The sequence below is a fragment of the Solanum verrucosum genome, unplaced genomic scaffold (assembly GCF_900185275.1).
Source record: "Solanum verrucosum unplaced genomic scaffold, falcon-dt-bn FXZP01001278.1, whole genome shotgun sequence".
In the NCBI taxonomy this organism is placed as follows: domain Eukaryota; kingdom Viridiplantae; phylum Streptophyta; class Magnoliopsida; order Solanales; family Solanaceae; genus Solanum; species Solanum verrucosum.
Window position 1 is genome coordinate 1425120 of NW_026020317.1, and position 27951 is coordinate 1453070.

The following is a 27951-nucleotide window of genomic DNA, read 5'->3' on the forward strand; positions in this document are numbered from 1 at the left end:
AAGTGAAATTGCCACCTCCCCTTTTAATTACCACATGCCATTTATTTATATTAAAAAAATGAATATACTCTTTTAAATAGAATATCCTACCTGTAAATTTATATTAAAAATGAATACACTATTTATTGCTGCTAATAGTTATTTTTGTTGTAGTGTAAATAATTTCAAAACTGTCTAATAACTTCAACCAAACACAAGATAAAATATCATGCATTTTATTTTTAAAATTATTATACTTTATATCTCACACCAAACAAGTCAGAATCATAAAATTGGTTTACATTTGGATTGAAACGATCAGTGCATATTTTAGGGAGGGGAGGAAAAGTGAAAGTGCCTTTTAAAAGTCCAGTGGCAATCCATTTATATGCAGCTTCTGTAAAATGCATTCCATCCCAACTAGCATACACTGAAGTGTCACTGCAAATATTTCTGGCAGCTGGATCCCCACATATTGTAGAAAACATAAAGTTGTATGGCCCTCCCGCCCCACAACATGCAACTAAAGCTCCTTTTCTAAAACCTGTAATATTTTTAAAAATGAATCATAAGATTAGCGCTTCATTCAATTTTTCAATATCATAAGGCATAAAACATAAAACATAACATGAGTATATATAATTGTTAGTATTATTATATGACAAATAACCCTTTGATTTTTAACAATATACATAGAAAGCTATGCCATTATATTTTCTCTTGATTTAATTTAGAGGTGGAAATTTTAGCTGTTTTACTTTAATATGTGCATTTGTGTGTATAGTTAATTTAGAGAGAGATACGTGAAAAATCTTTGAATATATGAAGACAATTATGTACACTCCAAAGTGAAAATACACCACTAAAAAATCACTATTTTCCTTCTGAAAAATGTTCAGCCACTGATATTCTGATTGAATTGATGAGAAAAGAAAAAAATAGTAAATGTTTCATACGGAAAAATTAGGAAGCTTTTCACTAGTTCGATGAGAATCTATTTCATATCATGCATTTTTTTTTAGTGAACTTGTTCAATGGAAAATGAGTGGGAAAATCATATTTATCTATCACACAAATTTTGCACGAATTCATGGTGGGAAAAACCTTTTTTTCTAGTAGTGACACAACTTTTAGGCATCTCAAGCTCAACTAATATTTAAGAGTAAAAAATTTACACGCATTTTTAATTAAAGATTCAAATGAAAAAATATAAATTGAAACGGAGGAGTGATAAATAAAATTAATAATTACCATGGCTCTTTGGAGAGGCATAAAATTGCATGGCTGCATTGTAGTAGTCAGCATAGATTATTGTAGCAGTAGGATAAAGGTCTCTTAGAAGATGAAGTTCCTTCTGAAGAAGCTCATTGTATTGCTGTGAGAATTTGTTAAGCCAATTTAAACAACCAGTTTTGGGATCATACTGTCCCTTATCTGAGTGCATAAATTTTGTGAGATAAGCTGATGAACATCCAATCGGCAAATCCCCTGGAACTAACAGTGTGCTTGCGCCTAACTCGATTAATTCCTGCGCGCATCATCAAATAATCATTAAATTACGTACTATGGTTTATTATTTTGAAGTAAAGCAATATGAAGTGTGTTTGACCTCTATAGCTGAACTAATAGTCTTGATGACTGCTGGAACATATGATTCAACCTCTTCCTTGGTGCTATTTCCAAGAAAACCATAGTTGAAATCATTGCCTCCAATTTCTCCCATAAGTATCAATGAGTTTTGAAGAAATTCCTTGCATTCTTTGTGACATAATCAAAAAGAGTTGGTGATAGACAAATGTTGAAGAAAAACTTGTCCAAATATATTCTATAACTTTTTTTTTTTTAAAAAAAGGCTATAAATATTTCTGAACTATTCAATAGGTTCCCATCTAATTATCCTTCGTATTTTTTAAAAACAATTAATATGCCCTACTCGTTAGTCAGCTAGCTAAAAGATACCCACCAACTAACCATGCTCTGTTTATTTTTAATATGTTTAACTTGACATGAAGCTTAAAAAAGTAATTTTTTGAAAATTTGTAATCTAAAAGAAGTTGTAGATATTTTGTGTGACTATAGATCATAGAATGACATTTTCAAGCATTATTATATATAGAAAATTGTGTTACTCTTTTTGGGACATACTAAAAAAAGTGTCATTTGAATTACGAAAAATGGTCAAAATTGCTTTGAACTATGTGATAGACCACTTATACTCTCCATTACATTTTGGGATAAAAAATGCCCCCATCGTTCTCACAAGAGACAACAAATACCCTCAAGAGTTAACGATATCTCCGCCTAAGCAGTGCCAACCAGAATTCTGACTAAATTATGAGCCATTAATTTTGACCCGATGTATAACTCAAACTCTAACCACGATTATTTGGCTTCAGCTCTTTTGCTTCTTCTGACTGTGAAAAACCAGATGCGAGAAAGTGCCCTCTGCTTGATATATGATCAAATGGCTCATAGAAACAGTTTATTAGTAGCTGTAGTTGTTCAACTTGAGTTATGTATCTAAGGCAAAAGCAAGTGCGGTTGTTGAATATGGGACCTATTGAATTGTGGACATGACATGACTACTTGACTTATTCTATTTTCTGTCACCTTATCTTTAAATCAAGTGATCTACCACTCAGTCAACGATTTCATCCATTCTTGTGGTTCTTAATTTTAAGGGTGTTTTATGTTTCAAATCATCAGAACCAGAGGGACCTTGATGTTGTTTTTCAACAAATTTATGGCCTCAATATTTGACTAATTGGTACCGCTTAGGTGGATTATAAATCGGGTCAGAATTAATGACTCATAATTTAATGAGAATCCTAGTTGACAATTTAACAAAGGGTATAAATTAACTAGTCTATTTCACATAGTTCAACAGCAATTTTGACCCTTTTGCCGTTTAAATTAAGACGGAGAGAGCAGTAGCCTTCCAACTAATGATTGCTCCAACTTGATGACAAGAGCAACAGAATGCTGGGTCTGTTCACACCTTCTACACTTCAGGCAAGCTAAACATTTTCTAATTTCATTGCAGTTCAACTTAATTCTATTTTCTTTCTTAAATGTCAAGTCAAAATATACGTAAGGCGCAGAAGCAAGGATGAGTCCGGGTCCAGGGCTTGTTATATTTTCTTAAATATTAAAGCAGGCTAATAAGAGGAAAATTCTAATATTACTAACCTGAAGGAAATTTGCAAAATGAAGACATCATATCTTTGAACCAATTCAGTTGAGTCCCCAAAGACACATTGTTACTGGACGTTACTCCCTTGTCCAACAAGTAGGCAGAATCAAGTGCTGTTGCCCCTCCCACTGCAAAATTCACACCTTGCCTGAATTTTACATTATTCCTTTCATCTTCTCCTTCCAAATATGGTGGCACTAATGGGAGCCCAAAACTCTCAGCTACAAATACAACAAGTGATCATAAAAAAAATATATGGGACATTTAACATCTTTGCATATGCGTTTAGACTTATCAATTGAAGCCTGAATAATATAATATGAGAGCGCAATTAACAATGGACAAAAACTAGTATTTATCATACAAGTAACAAATTTGTAGATACGTACCAATAAAATCTATAACAAGACGTCCATCAGAAAAGCGACCAGTAGGATGATGAAAAAAGGTTTCACCATAAGGTGGCAAGGAGAAATGGGAAGGAGGGATTTTGTTTAGAGTGATATGAAGTTTATTTCCAGTGTCAGCAAGCGAATCGCCGAAACTAATAATGGAGTCGAAACACCCCTCAATGTTTTGAAAATTATGGTTTAAGACCAAAAACAAGAAACTCCATTTAACCAATTTTAGAGTCATGCCAAAGACAAACAAACGGTTTTTAATTTGCAACAAGAAAAAAAACACATTCTTATAAGCGAAAATGTGACACAAATGACCCCTTATATTTAGTGCTACGTTTAAAGTAGTTCCTTAAATATCATCCAAGTGACTTTGGTCTTTTAATTTAAGTTTATTAATTATGAGCATTTTTTTGGTCTCTGTTAAATATTTATCAAATTTTTATTTATAAATTTACTTAACGTAAACTCATATTTGATGGCAAATTGTTTGCAATTAATTAGTGTTATTTTTTCTATGTTTGATCTTTGTTTTTTTATGTTCTGGTTTTTAGAATAATTTATTTAAAAAATACAAAAAAGTTTTGATAAATCTTGTGGTTGTTTTGTTAAAATAAATGAATTTGAATTCATGATTTTTTATTTTTTTATTTTTTTATTTTATATATATATATATATATATTTTGTAACGACCCTCTTAGTCATTTTATGAATTTTAATCATTATTTTTATATTAACCCTTTTTAGTAACTTTTATAAATAATTTATGACTTATAAGAATGGGTGATATGATTTTCAGATTTAATAAAGGTTATTTTATTGCTAATAATAATAGAAAAGGAAAATAAATAAATAAAAAATTAAAAGAGAAATAAAAGGGCAAATATTGCTGGCTGTTGTGAACAGCAGCAGTTCGGGAAGAGGAAAAAAGAAAAAAAGAAAAAAAGAAAAAAAAAAGAAAGGGTTGGAATACTACCTGCGGCGGCCGACAACGAATTCAGGCGAGAAGTTCAAAATTTCGATTCTTTGAGTACGCAATATATTGCTAAATATGTTAAGTTGTCCATTGTTCTTGAAGGAAAGGTAGTATTATATATTATTATATGTTGGTATGTAATGAATTGGATTTCTTTTTGTTTGCTGTAATATTGATTTTTCAAATGGCGAAATGGTCTGACGGACCCTTATATTTGTATCAATTTGTATTCTGGACCATTCTACTTAATCATTTGTCAACTGAACCCTTATACTCAATTAAAACGAGACTTTTAATCCCCTCCAACCATGTGTGTAGCTCACTCTCCTTTACATAAATGACATGTCATATCCACGTCAAATATATTAATGCCATGTCATAATTATCTCATAACTATTTTTTAAAATTATTAATCAAAATTATTTAATGAAAGGTAAAATAATAAAATTTTAATTTTTTCTTTAGAGTACTACTGGCCAAAAATTGTAACTCTGACGAACTTCACCATTTTCTGTTCAACTTTTTGGTGAACTTCATTTCTCTGATTTCATGTTCTGCATTTTCATATGTTTTATGTGTTTTGTTTGATCTATTGATATGTTTGTTTAATGAGCGGAAACAATGGTGAGCTATAATGAAAAAAATGAAAATTCCATACATCCAATTTTTCCCATTTTCATGGCCAAAATTTATGGAGAAAGCCATCACCACCGTCGTCGCTACTTTTGCCGGCGAAATGACATATACTCTCTCCCTGACATGTCTACATCTCCGCCGCACACCATCACCATTTTCCTTTCCTCCTCCAACCTCCATAAAACCAATAACCTAAGTCATCGCACCATCAGATCTGGCCGAAAAACCTCTTAGTCGCCATGACCTCGCACCATCACCCACTTCGTTCTCCTCTACATTGACCACTGCCACCTCTCTCTCTCTCTCATTCCAATGTGAAACAGTGGTCTCCGGGGTGCACCACCAACGTCGCTTCTCTCTCACTCCACTGCGATTCAGTGCTCCGGCGAGTACCACCAGCGTCGCTTTCTCCCTCCGCGATGAATCAGTGGACTCAAGATATGGCCAAGATCTGGTAAATTGATTTTAATAGATTGTGAAGAAGGAAAAAAAAAGGTTGGGTTTGGGATGAAAATGGCTGAAATAGATAGGATAGTGGGAGAAGAAGAAGGAATTTTTTAATTAATTGTTTTTTTTAAATATTTCTTTTTATAATTTTAATTTTTTTAAACCCAAAAATGTCATTCACTCTCCTTAAGAGCGTGTAGTTACACACTTTTGCCAACTCAGACATTTTAATGCCACATAAGCCTGGTCAATGGTCAGAGGGATTTGTTAAATTGTGTTTTATTGAGTATATGGGATCAGTTGACAAATCATTAAATAGAATGGTCCAGAATACAAACTGATACAAGTACAAGGGTCCACCAGACCATTTCGCCTTTTCAAATTAATGTTAAGTATTATTATATGGGTTACTATTGACAGGTTATAGTAAGTAATCGTGAAGTAATTATAACCAATGATTGGAGGATGTTATATTATAAGATAAATGCCTTAACAACGTTCTGCCTATTAGTTTCACGTTTAAGTATTGCTTCTCAAGTGAGTTTCGATTTCAGATTTTATATAATTACCATATTATGATTAAAGTTTTGATATATTGAGATATGCAATTAAGTAGTGGGTGTATTGTAGTATATGAAGATCATTAAATTTATGTTATTTGGAGATATTGAGACTAAACCCTAGGCTTGAAATTTGGAAAAGAACTTGAAAGAGTTGACATATTAGTTGGTATCAAGATTAGGATAACTTGATTATAAAATCGATGTGAGTTTTTGGGTCTAGTCTAGACCTGTAGTGATATGGGTGTTGTTAGTTTTGAAATCTTAGCGTGGTCATTTATTTGAATAGATTGCTTTGATTTGGAAGTTCAATGAAAAGGGAAGACTCAAGTCCCGGAGTGATTGTTCGACTATTTGAGGCAAGTGGATTTCTAAACCCTTGTTAAGTTTATGAAATTCGTGTATTTCCTTGTAATATGTGTTTGGGGATAATGAGACTTAGTGATGGGTTGACTTGTCCACATTAATTAATTCTAATGATGAAAAATGTGTAATAAAAGGCAATGTGATTAATTATTTGTGTGTGATGTGTTGAGAATGGCTTGAAAGGCTTGTTGAATAATTGTTGATGTTGTATCATGATTGTGTTGTTGTGAATTGTGCAATGTTATGAAAATGGTCATCTCCTCATTATTTGTGTGAACATGTCATTTGCATTGTTGTGAGACATGGTTGTGTGACATGGTTGTGTGAATTGAGAAAGAATAAGAAATTAAAGAGGATGTACCATTTCGAAGAACGTATCGCGCGCTGCGATGGATACTATATTTTGAGGGACGTATCGCGCGCCGCGATGGTTACTATTATCGAGGGTCGTATCGCGCGCCGCAATGGATGCATGGATAGATATATCCCCCATGGGTCCTGATTGAAAGACAGCGGGTGTGTATCAGTAGGGCAGACATGCATCACTATACTTGACATTGCATTGCACATCTTTATCATTGATGAACTTGATCTTGTGTGTTGTTGATCTTATGAGTGCCTTTTTGTGGAAGTTATGATTAATGAATAGTGAGTTTATTGTTGAGGATATATAATCGTTAAAGTGTTGTTGTTGAGCTGTGTGTCATGTAAACTGCGAACTGTTAGGTTGGGTTGGTTTTATGTATGTGATAGTTGTGATTGATGAATATTGAGCTTGTTGTTGAGGATATGTAATTGTTAGAGAGTGTTGTTGTTGAGTTGTGTGCTGTATAAATTGTGAACTGTTAGGTTGGACTGGTTTTATGCAGGTTGTAGTTGTGGAGGTTCAATTGAGGTGTAAGGAGTACTCATATTCTATCCCCTTAGCTTGCGTTTAAAGGTTTACTTGTTGAGTACCGTGTGTTTGGTACTCACCCCTTGCTACTACATTTGTATTGTAGGTTATTAGCCCGGACCTTTGTGATATTTTTCTCTTCTCCTTGTCCGAGGCTTCTTGGAGATTTCTGAGGTAGCTGTTTGTTATCTCAACGGACTTTCTTACTCATATTTATGATCTTGTTCTATTCTAGAAACAAGGTCATTTGAGACTTGTGTTTTTTTTCTTTTGAATCAAATACTTTAGAGGCTTGTACACGTGACAACCAGATTTTGGGGGTATTTTTGAGTGGATTATAAAATTTCCGCATTTTATTGTAATGATTGAGTTTTAGGCTGACTTGTCTTGGTGCGATAAGACGAGTGTCATCACGTCCATTTTTGAGTCATGACATATATATATATATATATATATATATATATATATATATATATATATATATATATCACATTCTTATTAAGAGAAATTGACAGACTGGCCCCTTATCTTTAATTTGGTACTAGTTTTAAAATAGTTGTTGTATAAGAAGTTCTGGTCTTGCCAAATATGAACATTTTTGGCGTCACTTAAATATTTATTAAACTTTAATAGTTATAAAGTTGAAGGGAATTGTGGAAATAGGAAATACTTGTGTGAACTCATATTTGAAAGTACAATTTTTGCAATTAGTGTTTTTTTTTCTGTTTTTTTTTGTGTTTGGTCTAGTTCTTTATGTTCAGGTTTCTTGATTTTTGACGGAAATTTTATATGTATTTTTTGTTAAATCCCTTTATTTTTTTTAATCACAATTTGGATTCAAGAGTTAAAGTTTGATAACTAATATACATATCAAAAGCGTTCATTTTTAGCTAACTTGAAGAATCCACATTATTCAGATGATAGTTGAAACTATTTACAATCTACATCCACAAAATAAAGAACTATTTTAATCATTTTCTCCTCTACCGCGACCTGTTCCTTTCATCTCAGTTTATACTACTTACTTTTCTTTTTAGTTAGTATAGAAACATGACACATTTCTATATTAAGTAATAATTTAATTTTAAAATGTACATCTTATCCTTGATTAAGTGATTAATAGTCACATATATATCTATCACTTATTTTAAATCATAAATTTCAAAAATCATCATTTCTTTCTTATATTCGGTATGAAGTTAAAATAACTTATATAAAATAAAACGTAGAAAGTAATAAATAAAGTTATTATCTCCGCCACAAATTTAAGCAACTTGGATAACATATCTGATGCAGCTGCTATTGTGATGTTACTGAGAATTTGTCGCCTTTCCTGGACCACAGTACCAACGTTTTCCTCATTTGCTATATTTGCCATAATAATGCTGCTATTTTACTAAGAAAAAAAATGTAAATCATATACTCCCTCCATTTCATTAGTTGATCATTTTATTAAAAATAATTGTCTTATATTAGTTGTCCATCTTATTAAATTAAGAAATTGTTAGTTGAATTTTTCCTATATTGCTTTTGCAATTAATTATTTTATTAATTGCTTACATTTGTTATAAAATTTCCAAGAAGTTTTTTAAAGGGTGAATTAGTAAAATTATCTTCTTATTTATGTTGGTGTAATATACCACAAATAATATAAATTATAGTTAAAAATAAAATGACAAAAAATGAATAAATAATCTTTATGCTGAGGCGCGGATATCTTCGCTCTCTTTAAAGAGATTCAAGTCCACTGCGGCATAATCTACACCGATCCAGCAGTATCACTCTTAGTCGTCGTTTTATGAATTTTAATCATTATTTTTATATCAACCCTTTTTAGTAACTTTTATAAATAATTTATGACTTATAAGAATGGGTGATATGATTTTCAGATTTAATAAAAGATTATTTTATTACTAATAATAATAGAAAAGGAAAATAAATAAATAAAAAATTAAAAGAGAAATAAAATGGCAAATATTGCTGGCTGTTGTGAAGAGCAACAGTTCGGGAAGAGGAAAAAAGAAAAAAAAGAAAAAAGAAGAAGAAAGGGTTGGAATACTACGTGCGGCGGCCGACAACGAATTCAGGTGAGAAGTTCAAAATTTCGATTCTTTGAGTACGCAATATATTGCTAAATATGTTAAGTTGTCCATTGTTCTTGAAGAAAAGGTAGTATTATATATTATTATATGTTGGCATGTAATGAATTGGATTTCTTTTTGTTTGCTGTAATATTGATTTTTCAAATTAATGTTAAGTATTATTATATGGGTTACTATTGACAGGTTATAGTAAGTAATCGTGAAGTAATTATAACCAATGATTGGAGGATGTTATATTATAAGATAAATGCCCTAACAACGTCTGCCTATTAGTTTCACGTTTAAGTATTGCTTCTCAAGTGAGTTTCGATTTCAGATTTTATATAATTACCATATTATGATTAAAGTTTTGCTATATTGAGATATGCAATTAAGTAGTGGGTGTATTGTAGTATATGAAGATCATTAAATTTATGTTATTTGGAGATATTGAGACTAAATCCTAGGCTTGAAATTTGGAAAAGAACTTGAAAGAGTTGACATATTAGTTGGTATCAAGATTAGGATAACTTGATTATAAAATCGATGTGAGTTTTTGGGTCTAGGCTAGACCTGTAGTGATATGGGTGTTGTTAGTTTTGAAATCTTAGCGTGGTCATTTATTTGAATAGATTGCTTTGATTTGGAAGTTCAATGAAAGGGGAAGACTCAAGTCCCGGAGTGATTGTTCGACTATTTGAGGCAAGTGGATTTCTAAACCCTTGTTAAGTGTATGAAATTCGTGTATTTCCTTGTAATATGTGTTTAGGGGTAATGAGACTTGGTGATGGGTTGACTTGTCCACATTGATTAATTCTAATGATGAAAAATGTGTAATAAAAGGCAATGTGATTAATTATTTGTGTGTGATGTGTTGAGAATGGTTTAAAAGGCTTGTTGAATCATTGTTGATGTTGTATCATGATTGTGTTGTTGTGAATTGTGCAATGTTATGAAAATGGTCATCTCCTCATTATTTGTGTGAACATGTTGTTTGCATGGTTCTGAGACATGGTTGTGACAGGTGTTATGTGAATTGAGAAAGAATAAGAAATTAAAGAGGATGTACCATTTCGAAGGACGTATCGCGCGCCGCGATGGATACTATATTTCGAGGGACGTATCACTCACCGCAATGATTACTATTATCGAGGGTCGTATCGCGCGCTGCGATGGATGCATGGACAGATATGTCCCCCATGGATCCTGACTGATAGATAGCGGGTGTGTATCGCTAGGGCAGACATGCATCATTATACTTGATATTGCATTTCATTACATTGCACTTCTTTATCACTGATGAACTTGATCATGTGTGTTGCTGATCTTGTGAGTGCCTTTTTGTGAAGTTGTGATTGATGAATAATGAGTTTATTGTTGAGGATATATAATTGTTAAAGTGTTGTTGTTGAGCTGTGTGTTATGTAAACTGCGAACTGTTAGGTTGGGCTGGTTTTATGTATGTGATAGTTGTGATTGATGAATATTGAGTTTGTTGTTGAGGATATGTAATTGTTAGAGTATTGTTGTTGAGTTGTGTGCTATATAAATTGTGAACTATTATGTTGGACTGGTTTTATGCAGGTTGTAGTTGTGGAGGTTCGGTTGGGGTGTAAGGAGTACCCATATCCCTTAGCTTGTGTTTAGAGGTTTTCTTGTTGAGTACCGTGTGGTTTGGTACTCACCCCTTGCTACTACATTTGTATTGTAGGTTATTAGCCCGGACCTTTGTGATATTTTTCTCTTCTCCTTGTCCGAGACTTCTTGGAGATTTGTGAGGTAGTTGTTTGTTATCTCAACGGACTTTCTTACTCCTATTTATGATCTTGTTCTATTCTAGAAACAAGGTCATTTGAGACTTGTGTTTTTTTTCTTTTGAATCAAATACTTTAGAGGCTTGTACACGTGACAACTAGATTTTGGGGGGTATTTTTGAGTTGATTATAAAATTTCCGCATTTTATTGTAATGATTGAGTTTTAGGCTGACTTGTCTTGGTGGGATAAGACGAGTGTCATCACGTCCATTTTTGGATCGTGATATATATATATATATCACATTCTTATTAAGAGAAATTGACAGAATGGCCCCTTATCTTTAATTTGGTACTAGTTTTAAAATAGTTGTATAAGAAGTTTTGGTCTTGCCAAATATGAACATTTTTGGCGTCACTTAAATATTTATCAAACTTTAATAGTAATAAAGTTGAAGGGAATTGTGGAAATAGGAAATACTTGTGTGAACTCATATTTGAAAGTACAATTTTTGCAATTAGTGTTTTTTTTTTTTTTTTTTTTTTTTTTATGTGTTTGGTCTAGTTCTAAAGTTCAGGTTTCTTGATTTTTGACGGAAATTTTATATGTATTTTTTGTTAAATCCTTTTTTTTTTTTAATCACAATTTGGATTCAAAGAGTTGAAGTTTGATAACTAATATACATATCAAAAGCGTTCATTTTTAGCTAACTTGAAGAATCCACATTATTCAGATGATAGTTGAAACTATTTAAAATCTACATCCAAAAATAAAGAACTATTTTTATCACTTTCTCATCTACCGCGACCTGTTACTTTCATCTCAGTTTATACTACTTACTTTTCTTTTTAGTTAGTATAGAAACATGACACATTTCTATATTAAGTGATAATTTAATTTTAAAATATACATCTTATCCTTGATAAAGTAATGGCAGAATGGTCTGATGGACCCTTATACTTGTATCAGATTGTAAAGTGAACCCTTTTACTTGTGACTTTGTCAAGTGAACACTTAAATTTAATGAAACACAATATTTTTAACCCTTTTTTCATTTGGAGATGGTGTGTGTAATGCACCCAAGTACACATAGAGTCCACGTCATTTTTTAATTACAAGTCAGAAATTAAATATTAAAAAATAAATAATATTTTTTTAAAAAGCTAATTTTCCTCACTAGTTGCACGTGCACCTCCTTTCACATCTCTTTCATTCTCATCTGTAAACCCTAGCCGCTCCCAAAATCCAAACCCACCTCCCACTCCCATCCTTTTCCATCCGCCTTAAGCACAAAATATACACCTGCTGCCATAGCTATAGTTTGAGAAGTGGGTGTTCTCGTTTGGCAAGTTTATAAAAAAGATGAAATTTCTCTTCTTGACAATTGCTCGCAAAGCTATAAACGAATTTTGCTTCCCCAAAATAATTCGAGATTCAAGAATCCATAGAAAATTGTTGTGAATACATAAATCTCCAGCAACCAAGAAAGCTGCATGGAGCAGCGGTGGAGATTTTAGCAGTGACTATGACAATTTTCCTCCTGATCTCCAGGCTCCAGCAAAAAGCTGATCGAAATTGAGTAAATGGACCAGCATCGGAATGATTCCTTGAGCTACTGCAATCAATATATACATGTCATCTTCGTGCAACAACCCATGCGACGAGTCTAACAATGAGTTATTTGACTTGGTCGTCTTGATCTGAAGTTGAGTTATCAGATTCCTCAATTCAACTCGTATAATCTTGTTATTTGAGCTTTCATTTTATAGAGCAGTTTTCAATTTAAATCTTCAAATTAAAAGCTCAAATTATGTAACCCATTTTAAATTTGAAGACAAATAAATCAGCCCAAAGAATCATTCAAACAAAAAAGTTCTTCTTTCTTCTTTCTTCTTTCCAATTTGTATGTTTGTTGTGGGATGTTTTAAGGAGAGTATTTTCTTTTAGAAATAGAGTGAGATTACAAAAAGAATTAATGGTGGAAAATATGGGCGGGACCTAATTTTTTCTCTACAGAAAAAGAGAGAAGAAGAAGGATATTTTTTTGTTTTTCCTATTTTTGAATATATATTTTTTTTCTTATTAATTGTGTCTTTTTAATGAAAAGCATTAATTTCACGCTCTTAACTCACGTGTGCCTCACACATTTTTCCAACTCAGCAATTATACTGCCACATAAGCTTGGTCAATGGTCAGAGGTGTTTAAAATGTTGTGTTTCATTAAGTTTAAGGGTTCACTTGACAAAGTCATAAATAAAAGGGTCCACTTTACAATCCGATACAAGTATAAGGACCTATGAGACCATTCTGCCTAAAGTAATTAATAGTCACACATATATCTATCACTTATTTTAAATCATAAATTTCAAAAATCTTCATTTCTTTCTTATATTCGGTATGAAGTTAAAATAACTTATATAAAATAAAACGTAGAAAGTAATAAATAAAGTTATTATCTCCGCCACAAATTTAAGCAACTTGGATAACATATCTGATGCAGCTGCTATTGTGATGTTACTGAGAATTTGTCGCCTTTCCTGGACCACAGTACCAACGTTTTCCTCATTTGCTATATTTGCCATAATAATGCTGCTATTTTACTAAGAAAAAAAATGTAAATCATATACTCCCTCCATTTCATTAGTTGATCATTTTATTAAAAATAATTGTCTTATATTAATTGTCCATCTTACTAAATCAAGAAAACATTAGTTGAATTTTTCCTATATTGCCTTTGCAATTAATTATTGTTTTAATTGCTTACATTTGTTATAAACTTTCCAAGAAGTTTTTTAAGGGGTGAATTAGTAAAATTATCTTCTTATTTATGTTGGTGTAATATACCACAAATATTATAAATTACAGTTGAAAATAAAATGACCAAAAATGAATAAATAATCTTTAGGCTGAGGCGCGGATATCTTCGCTCTCTTTAAGGAGATTCAAGCCCACTGCGGTATAATTTACACCAATCCAACAATATCACTCGACTTGTCCCCTTCAAGATACAACAGTCCAACAATGTCGTACAACTAAAACAACTCCGGATTAGTTGAAGAGTTCAAAGCTCCACAAAAGAACACCTTCCTTCAACATATATAAATACTCTCTTTTGTATTGTGTATATTATGAGTTAGTGTGGTGAAAGAGAGAGTTGAGACAAAGAATAATATTCTAAGTCTTCAACTATATTCACTATGCCGCAGTGTGGTGTAGATTATGTCGCAGTGGGTTTGAATCTCCTTAAAGAGAGCGAGATATCCGCGCCTCAACCTAAATATTATTTATTCATTTTTTGTCATTTTATTTTCAATTGTAATTTATATTATTTGTGGTATATTACACCAACAATTTTAAGGAGATTCATGTGTTTGTTACAGTTTGAAAAAGTGCGGATATCAAGATAGGTATCTCAACACAATTTCGCTCAACGTCGCTCTCTTCAAGAGATGGAAGAGAAGAGGTGTATGGTAAATTATTTTTCTACTTGCTAAATTCAAGTGGAGAAAAGGTAGAAAAAAAAATTACCTAGTATTTTCATGAATGAAATGATAATACTTTTCATGAAAAAATGATATTTAAATTCTTAAAATGGTGGGGCTCATGAAATGAGAAAAGAAGTCTTTGTGTAATAAGTGTTTTTTGCATCTTTGAGAAATGCTCTAAAAAGGGTATTGCAGGTGCATATATATATTTATTGTGGAATAAATCACATGTTGTTGTTTGGCTATAATGAGATGATTTTAGCTCTAACATGAGAGTCATAAATAAATTATGAAAAACATGTTAAGTAGCCATTTAACATGAAATGTTTTGGGAGAGAAAAAAAAAATCATTCTTGGAAAGAAAAAATACCATAAAACATGTGATGAAATTTTCCTTGTCAAGTCATATAATGTTGAAAAAATTGTGAAATACAATCTTATTGGTTGTGTGGTCTTGCAACTCCTTTTGATTCAATTGTGAAAATGGGGTGACAAAGAAAGAAGGAGTTTGCTAGTCTAATAAAAAATATGAGATATGTGACTAATTGTACTTTATATGATATTGTGTATAAAGTAGCATGTACAAGCAAATCAAGTAAATTTACTTGATACGAAATTTGGTGGCTTGTTTTATGAAAAAAAATATATTATGCTATACTTAAAAGTTTTGTTGATGCAAATGAGAAAACTTGGTGCTATTTTTTGGAATGAGAAAAGCAAATTATTTTTTGCTAATTCTATTAGGGAGGAGGAAGTACAAAAAATTAAACTTCAACTAGTGAAAAAGTGAATTGATTTTACTATATCAAACACTTTATTTTGAGAAATTATTTTTTCTAATTTTGATTAATTGTGATATCACCAATATAATGGTAGAGTAAAAAAAATTGTTACTAAAATGGTATATTCAGGCTCAAGAGGAAAAAACACAATATTGTGAGATCATATCGATCACTGGTATACCATCAATATTAATTGTGTTAAAATTTGTGATAATCTTGCAGATTAATAATCTAAGGCCTTAGCAAGATAAAGAGTCTGAAGCACATCGTGGGGGATGAAATTGAAGCTAAAAAAATATATTCTAAATTATATATGAGGAAACCCAAACTGGGGACTAGAGATTCTATAACCAAATTCAATGGGAAGAACGAATCATATGATAACTTGTTGTGAAATGCACTATTATCAATTTTATTCAATCCCTATGATGTAAGTGTATTTATCCTATAATGATTTGTTGAGGTTGAATCTTTGAACTCTTAATGAAAGGATGTATCTCGGGTGTCAAATTATAGGAGCATTCTCGACAGATTTCACCTAAGTGAGTGTGAAAGTAGGTCGCTTTCTATGAGAATGAGCTTGTTCTCAAAAACACTCATGAAATCGGGATAGCACAAGGACATAATATGCTGGCTATTAAAGCTTATGTCAACACCTTGATAGTTATATGTAAGCAATGATACTTTATTTCCCTAACGCAGTCATAGTTCAAGTCTGAGACCACTACTGACTCTAGAGTAAAACTTATTGTTTTATTAAGTGAAGGTTCAATGCAGAGCACACCTTCATTATGCACGATAGTCTACCTTCAACAAAATAGTGAAGTACTCTCTTAACTTAATATTAAAATGAGTGGGGGATTGTTGGTGATTGTGAGCATTTTAATATTATTAAAATTATTAAAGTGACTCATGTACCTTAATGGTGCATAAATCTTAATTTGCTGCATTGACTCTGTACGTGAGTAATGACAATATTTCATGACAATTACTCACATGAGTTAATATGGTAAAATGTGGCTATAATTTTCCATAACTCTTGTAACCTTTAACTCATTATTCACCCATTATTCTATATTAGTATGGTTGTAACTTATGTAATCTTTGGGTTATTCATTTGCCCAATTTACTATCAATTATCTTATTTTTTATTACAAGGAAAAATTCCTCAATAGTGTGGACTTACTTTGTGTTGTAGAAATGAGATAGAGTGTTTGCCAAATATGAGAAGTGTTGTATTGTGTATATAATGAGTTAGTGTGGTGAAAGAGAGAGTTGAGACAAAGAATAATATTCTGAGTCTTATGATTTTTAATATGTGTGTAAAAAAGAAAGTGATCAATTAATATGAAACGGAAGAAATAACATAGTTAATTGAATGAATACTTGAGCATTAAGATGTGTATTAAAATAAGTATTTGATTGAAATTAAATATTTACTCATGTGTTTCATTTTATATAGCATCCTTTAATTTTCAATCCATCTAAAAGGAATATCACATTGCTATAATTAGAAATATTTTAACTTTAAAATTTCACTTTTATCCTTAATGAAATGATTTACAACCACACAAATATCTAAATATTGTTTTAGACCAACCCTTCTATGTGTTTCTTTAATTTATTTTCTGTAACACACTATAATTGTCTTTAATTTGTTATTGTCATTATAATATTATTGGACTTTAATTCCCAGTATACCCGAGTTTGATGCTAACCTAAGGCCTGCAAATTTTGGCAAGGCAAGTACTGTAATAATCACTTCAACATGGGTCTTGACAGTATTCATTCAATCAAGAATCCTAATTAATCAAATGCATCCACTTTACTTAACATTCTATGCAAACAACTACCTTACATACAATACAAAAGAAGAATAGACAAACCTATCCTTGTTACATGAGGTGGAAGATGACCCACTGCTCTGCCTAATTTGACATTACTCAATCAATTCAAATCCCCTTTATTCAATATGAAAATGATGCGCGATTTAACATAAAATATGTGGTTCACATATGCTCATTACCAGCACATGATGGATCAGTTTCATCCTTCATTGATTTCTCTCGAAATTAAGTCTCATGATCGATGAGAATCCAAGATCCATCTTCTTGTTGAACCATTCTGTTGGAATACTGACCCCCAGATTTTCCTAAGGAACATGTATATTCTATCTGTTCCTTAGCAGATTACAACAGTTACGTTAGGTAAAACAAATAAAGTAATAACACAATATTTTATCGCGGAAAACCCAGCTCATAAAGGGTAAAAACCACGATCTACACCTCTGTAGGATTTAACTTTACTTCATTAAACTTTGAGCTTCAACAAAAGATTACAAACCTATGTAACCTAAGGAATTATAAACTCTAATTCCTAGACGCCAACAACCAACTAGATCGTCAACCCACTTCAAGTTATGAATTCAGATTACAACTCTTGCAATCCTAGGAACTAACTCTAATTCCTAAACTCCGACACAAACCCCCCAAGGTTTATGTTCCCAAGTCTTTAAGTCGCCCCAACTTGAAGACTCTATTCCTATTCCCAGTTTATACTTCACTGGATCTAGAAAGAATTAAAGATACAACTCGATAAAAACTCAATACAAGCAAACTTGACTTAAGAACTACAAAACATAAGCCTATGAATCAATTCTTCAATTCTTGTTTTCTTGCGTTGGCTACACTTCGAAATCAGAAATCACTCAAAAATGAACTCCCTCTATTTGATTATATTCTGCTTGTAACTCTCTGTTTAAGTGCGCAAGTTTCTCCAAAGAAAATATTGCCCTATTTATAGATTGGGACTTGAATCCAAAACCTATTTCAACTTGGACTCCTTCTCATACTCGACTTCCTCTTCTGCGTAGAACTTGGAAGCTCACGTGGTATGTTCTTTTTTTCCTACTTCGTGTAGTTTTCCTATTTGATTGGGCTTTGATTTATTTCCTTCTTGAATCTTTATTCACACTACTTCCTTCTTTGCTTATGTTTCCTACTTTGATTATGCCTCCTACTTTGCTTAGGATTTCTTTAAGGAAACCTTTTTGCACTGCTTTCTTGTCGAAGCAACCCTTCCACCGCTTTATAACTTCAAATTGGCGTGGTTGACGTTCTCCTTATCCCAATCGAATTCGATCTGAAAGGAACATGTCGTTGCAACCGGTTCCTTTCATCTGTTCCTCTATTTGTCAATTATCAAAATCTTTCTCAATCTAACAAATCCCCTATTTCTTATGATGACAGACCATTGCTTCTTGCGTGAATAGATCAATTTGTCTTATGTCAGTTTCTTAAAACTCAATACACAAAGCAAACACATTAGAGGATCAAGTTAGACCAATTGGGTTATAAATATTACACAAGTATGCAATTCCGCCTTTTGACATCATAAAACACTGTGAAGGCATACACCACACTAAGAGAAGCAAATTCGATACTCATGGCCACTGAGGCTATCACCTACACAAACACTTAAAAATGAAGAACTTAGTTAGCTATAGAAAAGTATTTGCACAAACATAGGAGATAGACATGAACCAGAAACTCAAACCCAACATTAGCATTAATCAAAAATCATATACACCACAAATGTAATCAAAATTAAATATAGAATCAAGCACTTGTGATGAGGGAAAAATTGGAAGGTCAAAGGCTAGAGTTGCTAGGCAATATCACAAGATCGGGCATGAGAGGGTAAAATAAAGTCCTTTTTCAGCAGCACAACAAACATCTTTGAATTAATAAAATTAGTAGTCTTCTCAATTTCAAAGGTAGCCTTGGTCTATGCAAGCTCAACCTTGAGCTTTTTATTTTTCTTTAGCAGGCCTACATGTTTAAGATCATAGTTCATATGCAGCTGGTCCATGACATTCTGGTGAGTGACACATATGACTTCAATTTTAGCTTATTTTTTTCCGTTTTGTATCATCTTTAAGGAACTGGTTCAATCTTCGGAGAAACAATAATTCACTCATCTCTAACCCCTAAAATCAGTAATCACCTTGCCTAAGAGCATTGTCCGCTTCCCAAAGTTTACAACTCTAATTTCAATAGAGTCATCTTTAATTTCAATAGTGAGTAAGAGGAATAAATTTTCTTTAGCATCATTTGTAGAAGAACATGTTCTCCCAATCTGTTCCCTAGACGTGGTACTATCAGGTGCAACACCAATTATAATAATTTTTTACATCAACCCTAAATCTCAGTTTATATGGATCCCAATTAAAGAATTAGGTTCGACAAAAGGGTCTTCCATTGATTCCCCTTCACTAGATACACTCAAGTTGAGCCTAACAATTGAACTTTGTTCAACTGTAGGGTCCCTAAAATATTTCCCCTCACAAGGTACATCCTCCAAAACATCCTCAGTAATTTTAGACACACCCAATACAAATCCCCCCTAAAAACCAGTACAACCTACTTTCTACGCCACAATCTATATTTTACAAGGCACCAAAGTAGAGGTGTCATCCACCAAAGTCATCTCAACCAAAACATCAGATAGACCATCACACTTAGAATCTCCAAGAATGTCATTAAGAAACATAAATTGTAATTAATCAAGCATAGACATGTTTCTTGAAGAACACTTTATTCCACAATTTTAGAAAAGAGGATTTCTTGGTTAAGAAGTTTATGGAAGAGAAGAGTGTGAGTTGTAGAGACACACTAGGATAAGGCTTTTTAAGAAAATGTTTGTTTATTAGTATTGAGGACATGAATATATCTTTTGGGACAAGTTGAATGAACAGGTACATGTGCATTGATTATATATTTAATTATGAATAATTGTAGTGCACATACCTTAGATCTCTGGAAAATGCTGGATTTTTGCTCCAATTTTACTAAGTCTCTCTCTTGTGACAGATGCAAATACAATGTTATAGTGCATGATTAGCTTGACTTTAAAAGTGGTATAGAGATATACAACTAAATGTACAAGACTAAGCATAAAATTTATGATTAGAAGGCAGTATGCGCAATGTTCATTAGCCACTGAAGGATATTCCTGTGATTTTAATCATCCCCAAGTTCCAACATGTTCCTTTAAAAGTGTTTCTTTAGTCTTGCCTACTTTTTCGACTTCTTTGATTTGACCAAAAAGAATTTTCACCACAAAAACTACCATTCTATCCTTTTCTTCTGCAGGTGAGAGAAATTTCTTCTAGTTTCAATCATGTGTCTCGAGCAACAGGTGTTCATATAGAATGTTGCTTGCTTCCTCTCACTTTTCCTACAAATTCAAAGGTTAGATTTAGGAACCCAGACTAGCTTGGGTCCTTTTTATTGATGAAAATGATGAATGAGATCTCTATTGATCCATATTGGTAATATATTTTTAATTTTTTTCTTTTGCTCCAACATGTTCCTTTGACGTGATTCTTTTTTTTTTAACAAGGTTGATTTTTCTATTTGAGGCAGCTTTGAAGTTTTTATTCATGTAAGTTATAACTATTGGGCATGTACCCCTTGAGTGACCAATACTACCATAATGTGTGCACAAATAAAAGGTTTTCTTTGGGACTTCTTTAACAAAACTTATTTCAGCTTTAGTGTTATGTGTTCTATTACTGAGCTGAGTTACAATCATTGAGGACTGAGTCCATTTGTTTGCCCTCTCAAGCTCATACTTAGTTCTAAGACATGTCAAGATTTATTCTTTTAGATTTTTCTCTTTCAGAAAATAGTTCATCTTTTAACCTCTTTAGATCTTGGTCACATCTGATTTGGTCACCACTATTTTTTTCTTTTTCATTCCCAGTAACACTTTGTTTCAAAATTTTAGATTTGAGTGCCAAAGTGCAGGAATCAAGTTGTTGTACTTGTTCCTTTAGGAGTTGATTTTCTTTCTTTAGATCAGAATTAATTTTTTCAAGATCAATATATTCAAATTTTAAACTGGTCAAGGAAGTCAATAATTGATCTTTATTTTCATTCAACTCTTGAAAATTATCTATCAGAGTTAGATTAATGGAAGATAATTTTTTCTTTGAAAAACATTTTAGTTTATTTTTAAGGTCAAGAAGATTTACCTCCTTTTTCTCAATGTCTGATTCAGAGTCCTCCATGGCCATCAAAGCAACATCTTTTATATCTTCTTCAATTGAGTTGTCTGAACCTATTCCCCAAGCAGCATACATAACAATGTCAACAAAAATCGGGGGCAATTTTTTCTCATAGTTTCCACCTTTCTTGAGGAGCTTTCTGAGTTTTTTGTTGATCACGGCTATGTCCTCATCATCCAGATCAGATTCATCACTCTTAGTTGCCTTGAAAGAAAAAATCATATCTTTGCTTCTTTTACTCATTTTTGTGTTATCAACATTCATCTCATAAGTATTTAGATTTCCTACAAGTTCATCCAAGCTTATGGTTGTCAAATTCTTTGCTTCTCTAATTGAAGTGATCTTGATCTCCCACGACTTAGGTAGAGTCCTCAGCACTTTATCCACCTGTTCCTTGGTAGTATATATCTTTCCCAAAGACACCAGCTCATTCACAGTAGTAGTGAATCTAGTAATCATATCTTGAAGTGATTCACCACTCTCCATCTTAAATGCTTCATATTCAGATGATAGTCTAGCAATTCTAAATTTTCTTACTTGGGAAGTTCCTTTATGTACATTGACTAGTGTGTCCCAAATTTGTTTCGATGTAGTACAACTAGAAATGTGATTGAACTCGTCAGGTCCAAGTCCACATACAAGGATGCACTTAGCTTTAGCATTTTTTACGAGCATTCTATAATCAACTTCTCCATAGTGAGCCTTGGGTTTTGGAATGACTTTCCCTTCATCATCTTTCATCATAGGAATAAGAGGACCATCAATAACTCTCATCTATAATTCATAGTCATGGGGTTGTATAAAATCCTCTATTTTCGCCTTCCACCATGCATAGTAATGTCCATTGAATAGTGGTGGTATGTTGATGTGTTGACCTTTACTGTGTCCAAGAGGAGGTGCATAATTCATAGTGATCTTATCTTAAGTTATTAGACTCTACAAAGATAACCCGCTCTGATATCAATTGTTGGAATATTGATCCCCAGATTTTTCTAAAGAACATGTATATTCTATCTGTTCCTTAGCAGATTACAACAGTTACGTTATGTAAAGCAAATAAAGTAATGACACGCTATTTTATCGCGGAAAACCCAGCTCATAAAGGGTAAAAACCACGACCTACACCTCTGTAGGATTAAACTTTACTTCATTAAACTTTGAGCTTCAACAAAAGATTACAAACCTATGTAACCTAAGGAATTATAAACTCTAATTCCTAGACGCCGACAACCAACTAGATCGTCGACCCACTTCAAGTTATGAATTCAGATTACAACTCTTGCAATCCTAGGAACTAACTCTAATTCCTAAACTCCAACACAAACCCCCAAGGTTTATGTTCTCAAGTTTTTAAGTCGCCTCAACTTGAAGACTCTATTCCTATTCTCAGTTTATACTTCACTAGATCTAGAAAGAATTAAAGATACAACTCTATAAAAACTCAATACAAGAAAACTTGACTTAAGAACTACAAAACATAAGCCTATGAATCAATTCTTCAATTCTTGTTTTCTTGCGTTGGCTACACTTCGGAATCAGAAATCACTCAAATATGAACTCCATTTATTTGATTGTATTCTGCTTGTAACTCTCTGTTTAAGTGCGCAAGTTTCTCCAAAGAAAATATTGCCCTATTTATAGATTTGGACTTGAATCCAAAACCTATTTCAACTTGGACTCCTACTCATACTCGACTTCCTCTTCTGCGTAGAACTTGGAAGCTCCCGTGGTATGTTCTTTTTTTCCTACTTCGTGTAGTTTTCCTATTGATTGGGCTTCGATTTATTTCCTTCTTGAATCTTTATTCACACTACTTCCTTCTTTGCTTATGTTTCCTACTTTGATTATGCTTCCTACTTCGCTTAGGATTTCTTTAAGGAAGCTTTTTTGCACTGCATTCTTATTGAATAAGCAACCCTTCCACCGCTTTATAACTTCAGATTGGCGCGGTTGACGTTCTCCTTATCCCAGTCGAATTCGATCTAAAAGGAACATGTCATTGCAACCGGTTCCTTTTATCTGTTGCTCTATTTGTCAATTATCAAAATCTTTCTCAATCTAACACATTCCTTTATTCTTCTCGATCCACCATGCAGTTGGTACACCGTATTCATCCTTCAAAAAGTCGCCCTAACAATCCGTTTGGTCATGCGATATGGAATCATGATATGGTATCATGAGATGAAATTGAAGTTTGTTTGGACATGCAATATGAAATTTTTGTGTTGTATATTTTCTCAAAAACATAAAAATCCCAGAAGTGGTAAAACTATTAAAATAGCCACAATTGCTTATTCAATCTTATCAAATAAAGAAAAATTTATAAAATCGCATAATAAATTATTACAAAGCTATTTGTTCTCCACTTAACTAATTGTTTCATCTAACTTTAATTTAATAATAAAAAATTGAACATAAATTGTAGTGTACCAGTTTTTACTATAATCCTCCCACATAGTAAGGACAATAATAAATTTAATTAAAAAAATTGAACATAAATTTATGTCGGTGAGAATAATAAATTTTAAAAAGTAATGATATGATTATAAATTTAATTTACATATGAAATAAATGGTTAATAGATATAAATGTGGGGTTGTTTTACCAAAATATAAACTCGTGGATCAATTTTTGTATTAAAATATCTCAAATCATGATATGAAATTCCCATATAATTTTATATCATGGTTTTTAGAGAATATGGAATCACATCTCATGATATAGAATCATGAGATAGAATCAACGTAAAATCGCATGTCTAGACGTTGATTCTATCTCACGATACCATATCGTGATATGATATCGCATGGCCAAACGCCTATTAATAATTAACAAGGAAAAAAGAAAATGCAAGTAAGAAAGAAAAAGTAAAAGAGAAGATTAAAATTGGAAAAAAAAGTAAAGAAAAGAATAAGTACATTATGGGTCCCACAGTATACAAGTGGCTGCCAAAAGAGGCTCTCACACAATTGACAATATATGTGCCTCACACAGAATAATTTTTTTCGCTTGCTGGTGGTATTTTCATAATTTAAGTATTTCTAGCATTTATTGCCTTGATTTGTACCTTTAATACACTTTATTTGCTATTTTTAAATGTAGAGTCAATTTTATCCTTTGACGGTCCACTCCATTTTTGTGAGGAAAATAGACTGACACATCTCTTTGGTGTGTGCATACGTGACTGCCCAGGATTGCTAATGTGGACTCTCTTTTCAATACTTGTTTTAGTAAACTCATAAAAATCTCATCATGTTATCTCAATTTTGATTTACTTATGTAATTTTTCTTTTTATTTTTTATATATTTAAAAATTATGATAAAAATATTATAAATTAAAATAATTAATAATTTAAAATATTCGGTTGTATATTTAAAAGTTAAGTAAGAAAATATTATAGATCATACTCCCTCAATAACAATTGTCTACTATTGACTTGACACACATCTTAAGAAACAATAAATAATAAGGGTAATATTACTATATTATCCTTTGACTTTATTAAATTTAATATTTTGAAAATTGTGTTAGATGATAAATAATATTAATAGTAAAGGTAAAATAGACACAAAAGGTCATTATCCGTTTGATTTTCTAAATTGAACAAGTATTTTTGAATAATTATTTTTAGTTTAGTGAACTATTGTTGGACGGAGGGAGTAATAATTAACAACTTATAACATTTACAAAATAAATTTTAAAAAATTAGTTGACTCTCAAAATTTTGTTAGCGTCACATAAATTAAGACATGAAGAATAATACATACAAAATATAATAAATCACAATAATTAACAATTTGAAATACTTTAAAATTATATCAAAAACTTACTCAACCATTTAAATATCATTTATATCACATAAATTAAACTACCATTTATTTGGCTCGTACTAGCCAGGGGCATATTTAGAGGGGGTGCCGTGGGTTCACGTGAACCCATGCTCTCCTCTCTAGATCATATATAATAGTGTTATATTTTTAAAAAATATTTAAATATAGATATGTGAACCCACGTTTAAAGTATCATATAATAATACAATAATGATTGAGTGCACCTCTCTAAGTAAGGATAAAAATTTAAGTCTTATATCTATCTTGTCCTTTTGAGTAACACCTCCCCAAGTAGTTATTGTTATACTTTTGACGTTTCAACTAATTTTTCTTTTGTTTTTTTTCCTTTAATCTTTCAAATTTTCAAGTGCCTTACATTGGAAGTTCCTAAAACTTTGCACTATAAGATTTTTATATAATTAAATCAAATGTGTATATTAAAATTTAAAACTAATAGTATTATATATTTTGGACCTATAATTTTTAAAATTTAATGATTCATATTAAGAACCTAAAAGTCAAACTTATCAAATTTATATTTAAGATGCATTTTTTTTCGTATTCGTGCACCTATCTTGATGAATTCCTGGATACGCCTTTCGTACTAGCACGACTGCAATATCTAGTACTCTTATAAGAAATACAACTAGCTGCATTGGGAGATCTAAAGTCTTGCCACGACTTGCCAGAATGGATATTTTCATTACAACTCTTTCAACAGTTGCGAAGAAATGACATGGTAGCAATTTAGTCGTTTTCTAATATTAAAACTAGAGCCGTCAAAATGGGCTTAGTCTATGGAGCCGGCCTAATCCAACCTGTTGTTGGGGGTAGGGATTGGATATAATTTTTCAAGTCCCTTTAAAACTAGAGTTTATAAGCCCAGTCCATATAAGTCTTTGACCCTTGAGGCTTGATCGGGGTCGGGCCGGGGTTGGCCATGAGCCAAAACTATTTATTTTAAGGTAAGTTATAGAAATTTCACTAGTGTATGGGCTAATTACTTAGATCCACGCTATGTTGTTATAGTACGAATCTTACCCGTTTTGTGTGTGTCTAGAGACATGTATCTCGAGATACATGGACTCAAAATTATGTGTAATTTGTTTTAGATATACTCTATGCAATTGGATTTGCGTGTATCTAGGATACATTGACAAATCCTGCGCCCTCGTCTCCTCCCATCTCACTCGCCACTTTCTTATCTTGCTCGCTTTTGTGGGATGCATCACACCAGATAGATCTATATCGCGTATCTAGTATCCTAGATACATGCTAATCACACTAGATTTTTCGCTAGTGTTATTGAAACAACACCATTGTTTGTCATATTTGATTTGGAAATCTTTTTTTTCTGATGTCATAGAATTTTAAGTTTGAAAAGAAAAAAAATGAAAAAAAAAGGCTAGCCCACCCCAGCCCGCTGCCCTTGTAGGGTTGGGTTGGGTTAAACATTTTCAGGCTCTTCCAAAGGAAGGGACAACCCGCCCTAGCCTTCAAATTCCTTGGCCCGTGAGACTTGGGCCAGGTGGGGCTGGGCTGGCCCCTTTTGAAGGTATAAAAGGTAAAAAAAATTGTCCGTTCTTGATTTGTCAAAATGGACAATTAAAAAAAAAAATTGGACAAGTAATTAAGGATAAAAGGAGTAGTTGTGATGCTTTGATTAAGACGTGACAATTTTAGTGAAAGTGCCTTGGGAAAGAGCTGTGGCGATGCAATCCGTCCCAACTTGCATACACTGCAAATGTTTCTAGCTGTTGGATCCCCACACATAAAAGAAAATTAAAAGTTGTATGGTCATCCTGTTCCACAAAAGAAACTAAAGCTCCTTTTCTATAACCTTGTAATAATTGATTGATTTTATAAATGAATGATAAGATATTTACTTTGTTCTATTTCAATATCATCATAAGGCTTAAAACATAACAAGAGTACATATAATTTTAATTATATGACAATTATTGACAAACATAGCCCGATTTCCGAGTGTCGTCCATGGCTAATTCGACACCAACATCGCTGCTTTCGACTGGAAAAAAAAGATCAGCTCCCATTTTGTGGCATCACTAATCACAGTCGGAATATGGTGGCTTTTGATTTTAAGGGGAGAAAACTTATCATAGATAAATAAAAGGAAGATGGAAAAGTACATCTTAATTAATCAAAGGCATCCACTTTACTTAACATTCTATGCAAACAACTCACTTACATACACAATACAAAACAAGGATAGACAGACCTATATATCCTTGTTACATGAGGTGGAAGATGAAAATAATTTGACATCAGTCAATCAATCTAAAACCCATTTATTTAATATGAAAATAATGCACGTACATTTTATTCAATAAAACATATGCTCATCCTCATGATCCATCGTTGTTTTCTCAATACGATCCTTCACCAAATAGTTATTATCTTAAAAAGTTATTTTTTTCAATTTTCTTGAAAGTAACTTTCTAATATAATATAACTATTAGCTGAATAATTTTAGAGAAA

General features: G+C 32.2%; 1 protein-coding gene across 1 annotated transcript; it reads right to left on the reverse strand.

Moving 5' to 3' along the window:
- Positions 1-224: 224 nt before the first annotated feature.
- LOC125835297 (uncharacterized) lies at positions 225-22395 on the reverse strand. Its single transcript, XM_049514423.1, has 8 exons — positions 21589-22395; positions 18915-19015; positions 5389-5633; positions 3562-3903; positions 3169-3393; positions 1589-1737; positions 1231-1507; positions 225-523 (listed from the first exon to the last, which is right to left on the reverse strand). The coding sequence occupies exons 1-8, from the start codon at positions 22393-22395 to the stop codon at positions 231-233; spliced, it is 2439 nt and encodes an 812-aa protein (XP_049370380.1). The 3' UTR covers positions 225-230.
- Between the last annotated feature and the right edge of the window lie 5556 nt (positions 22396-27951).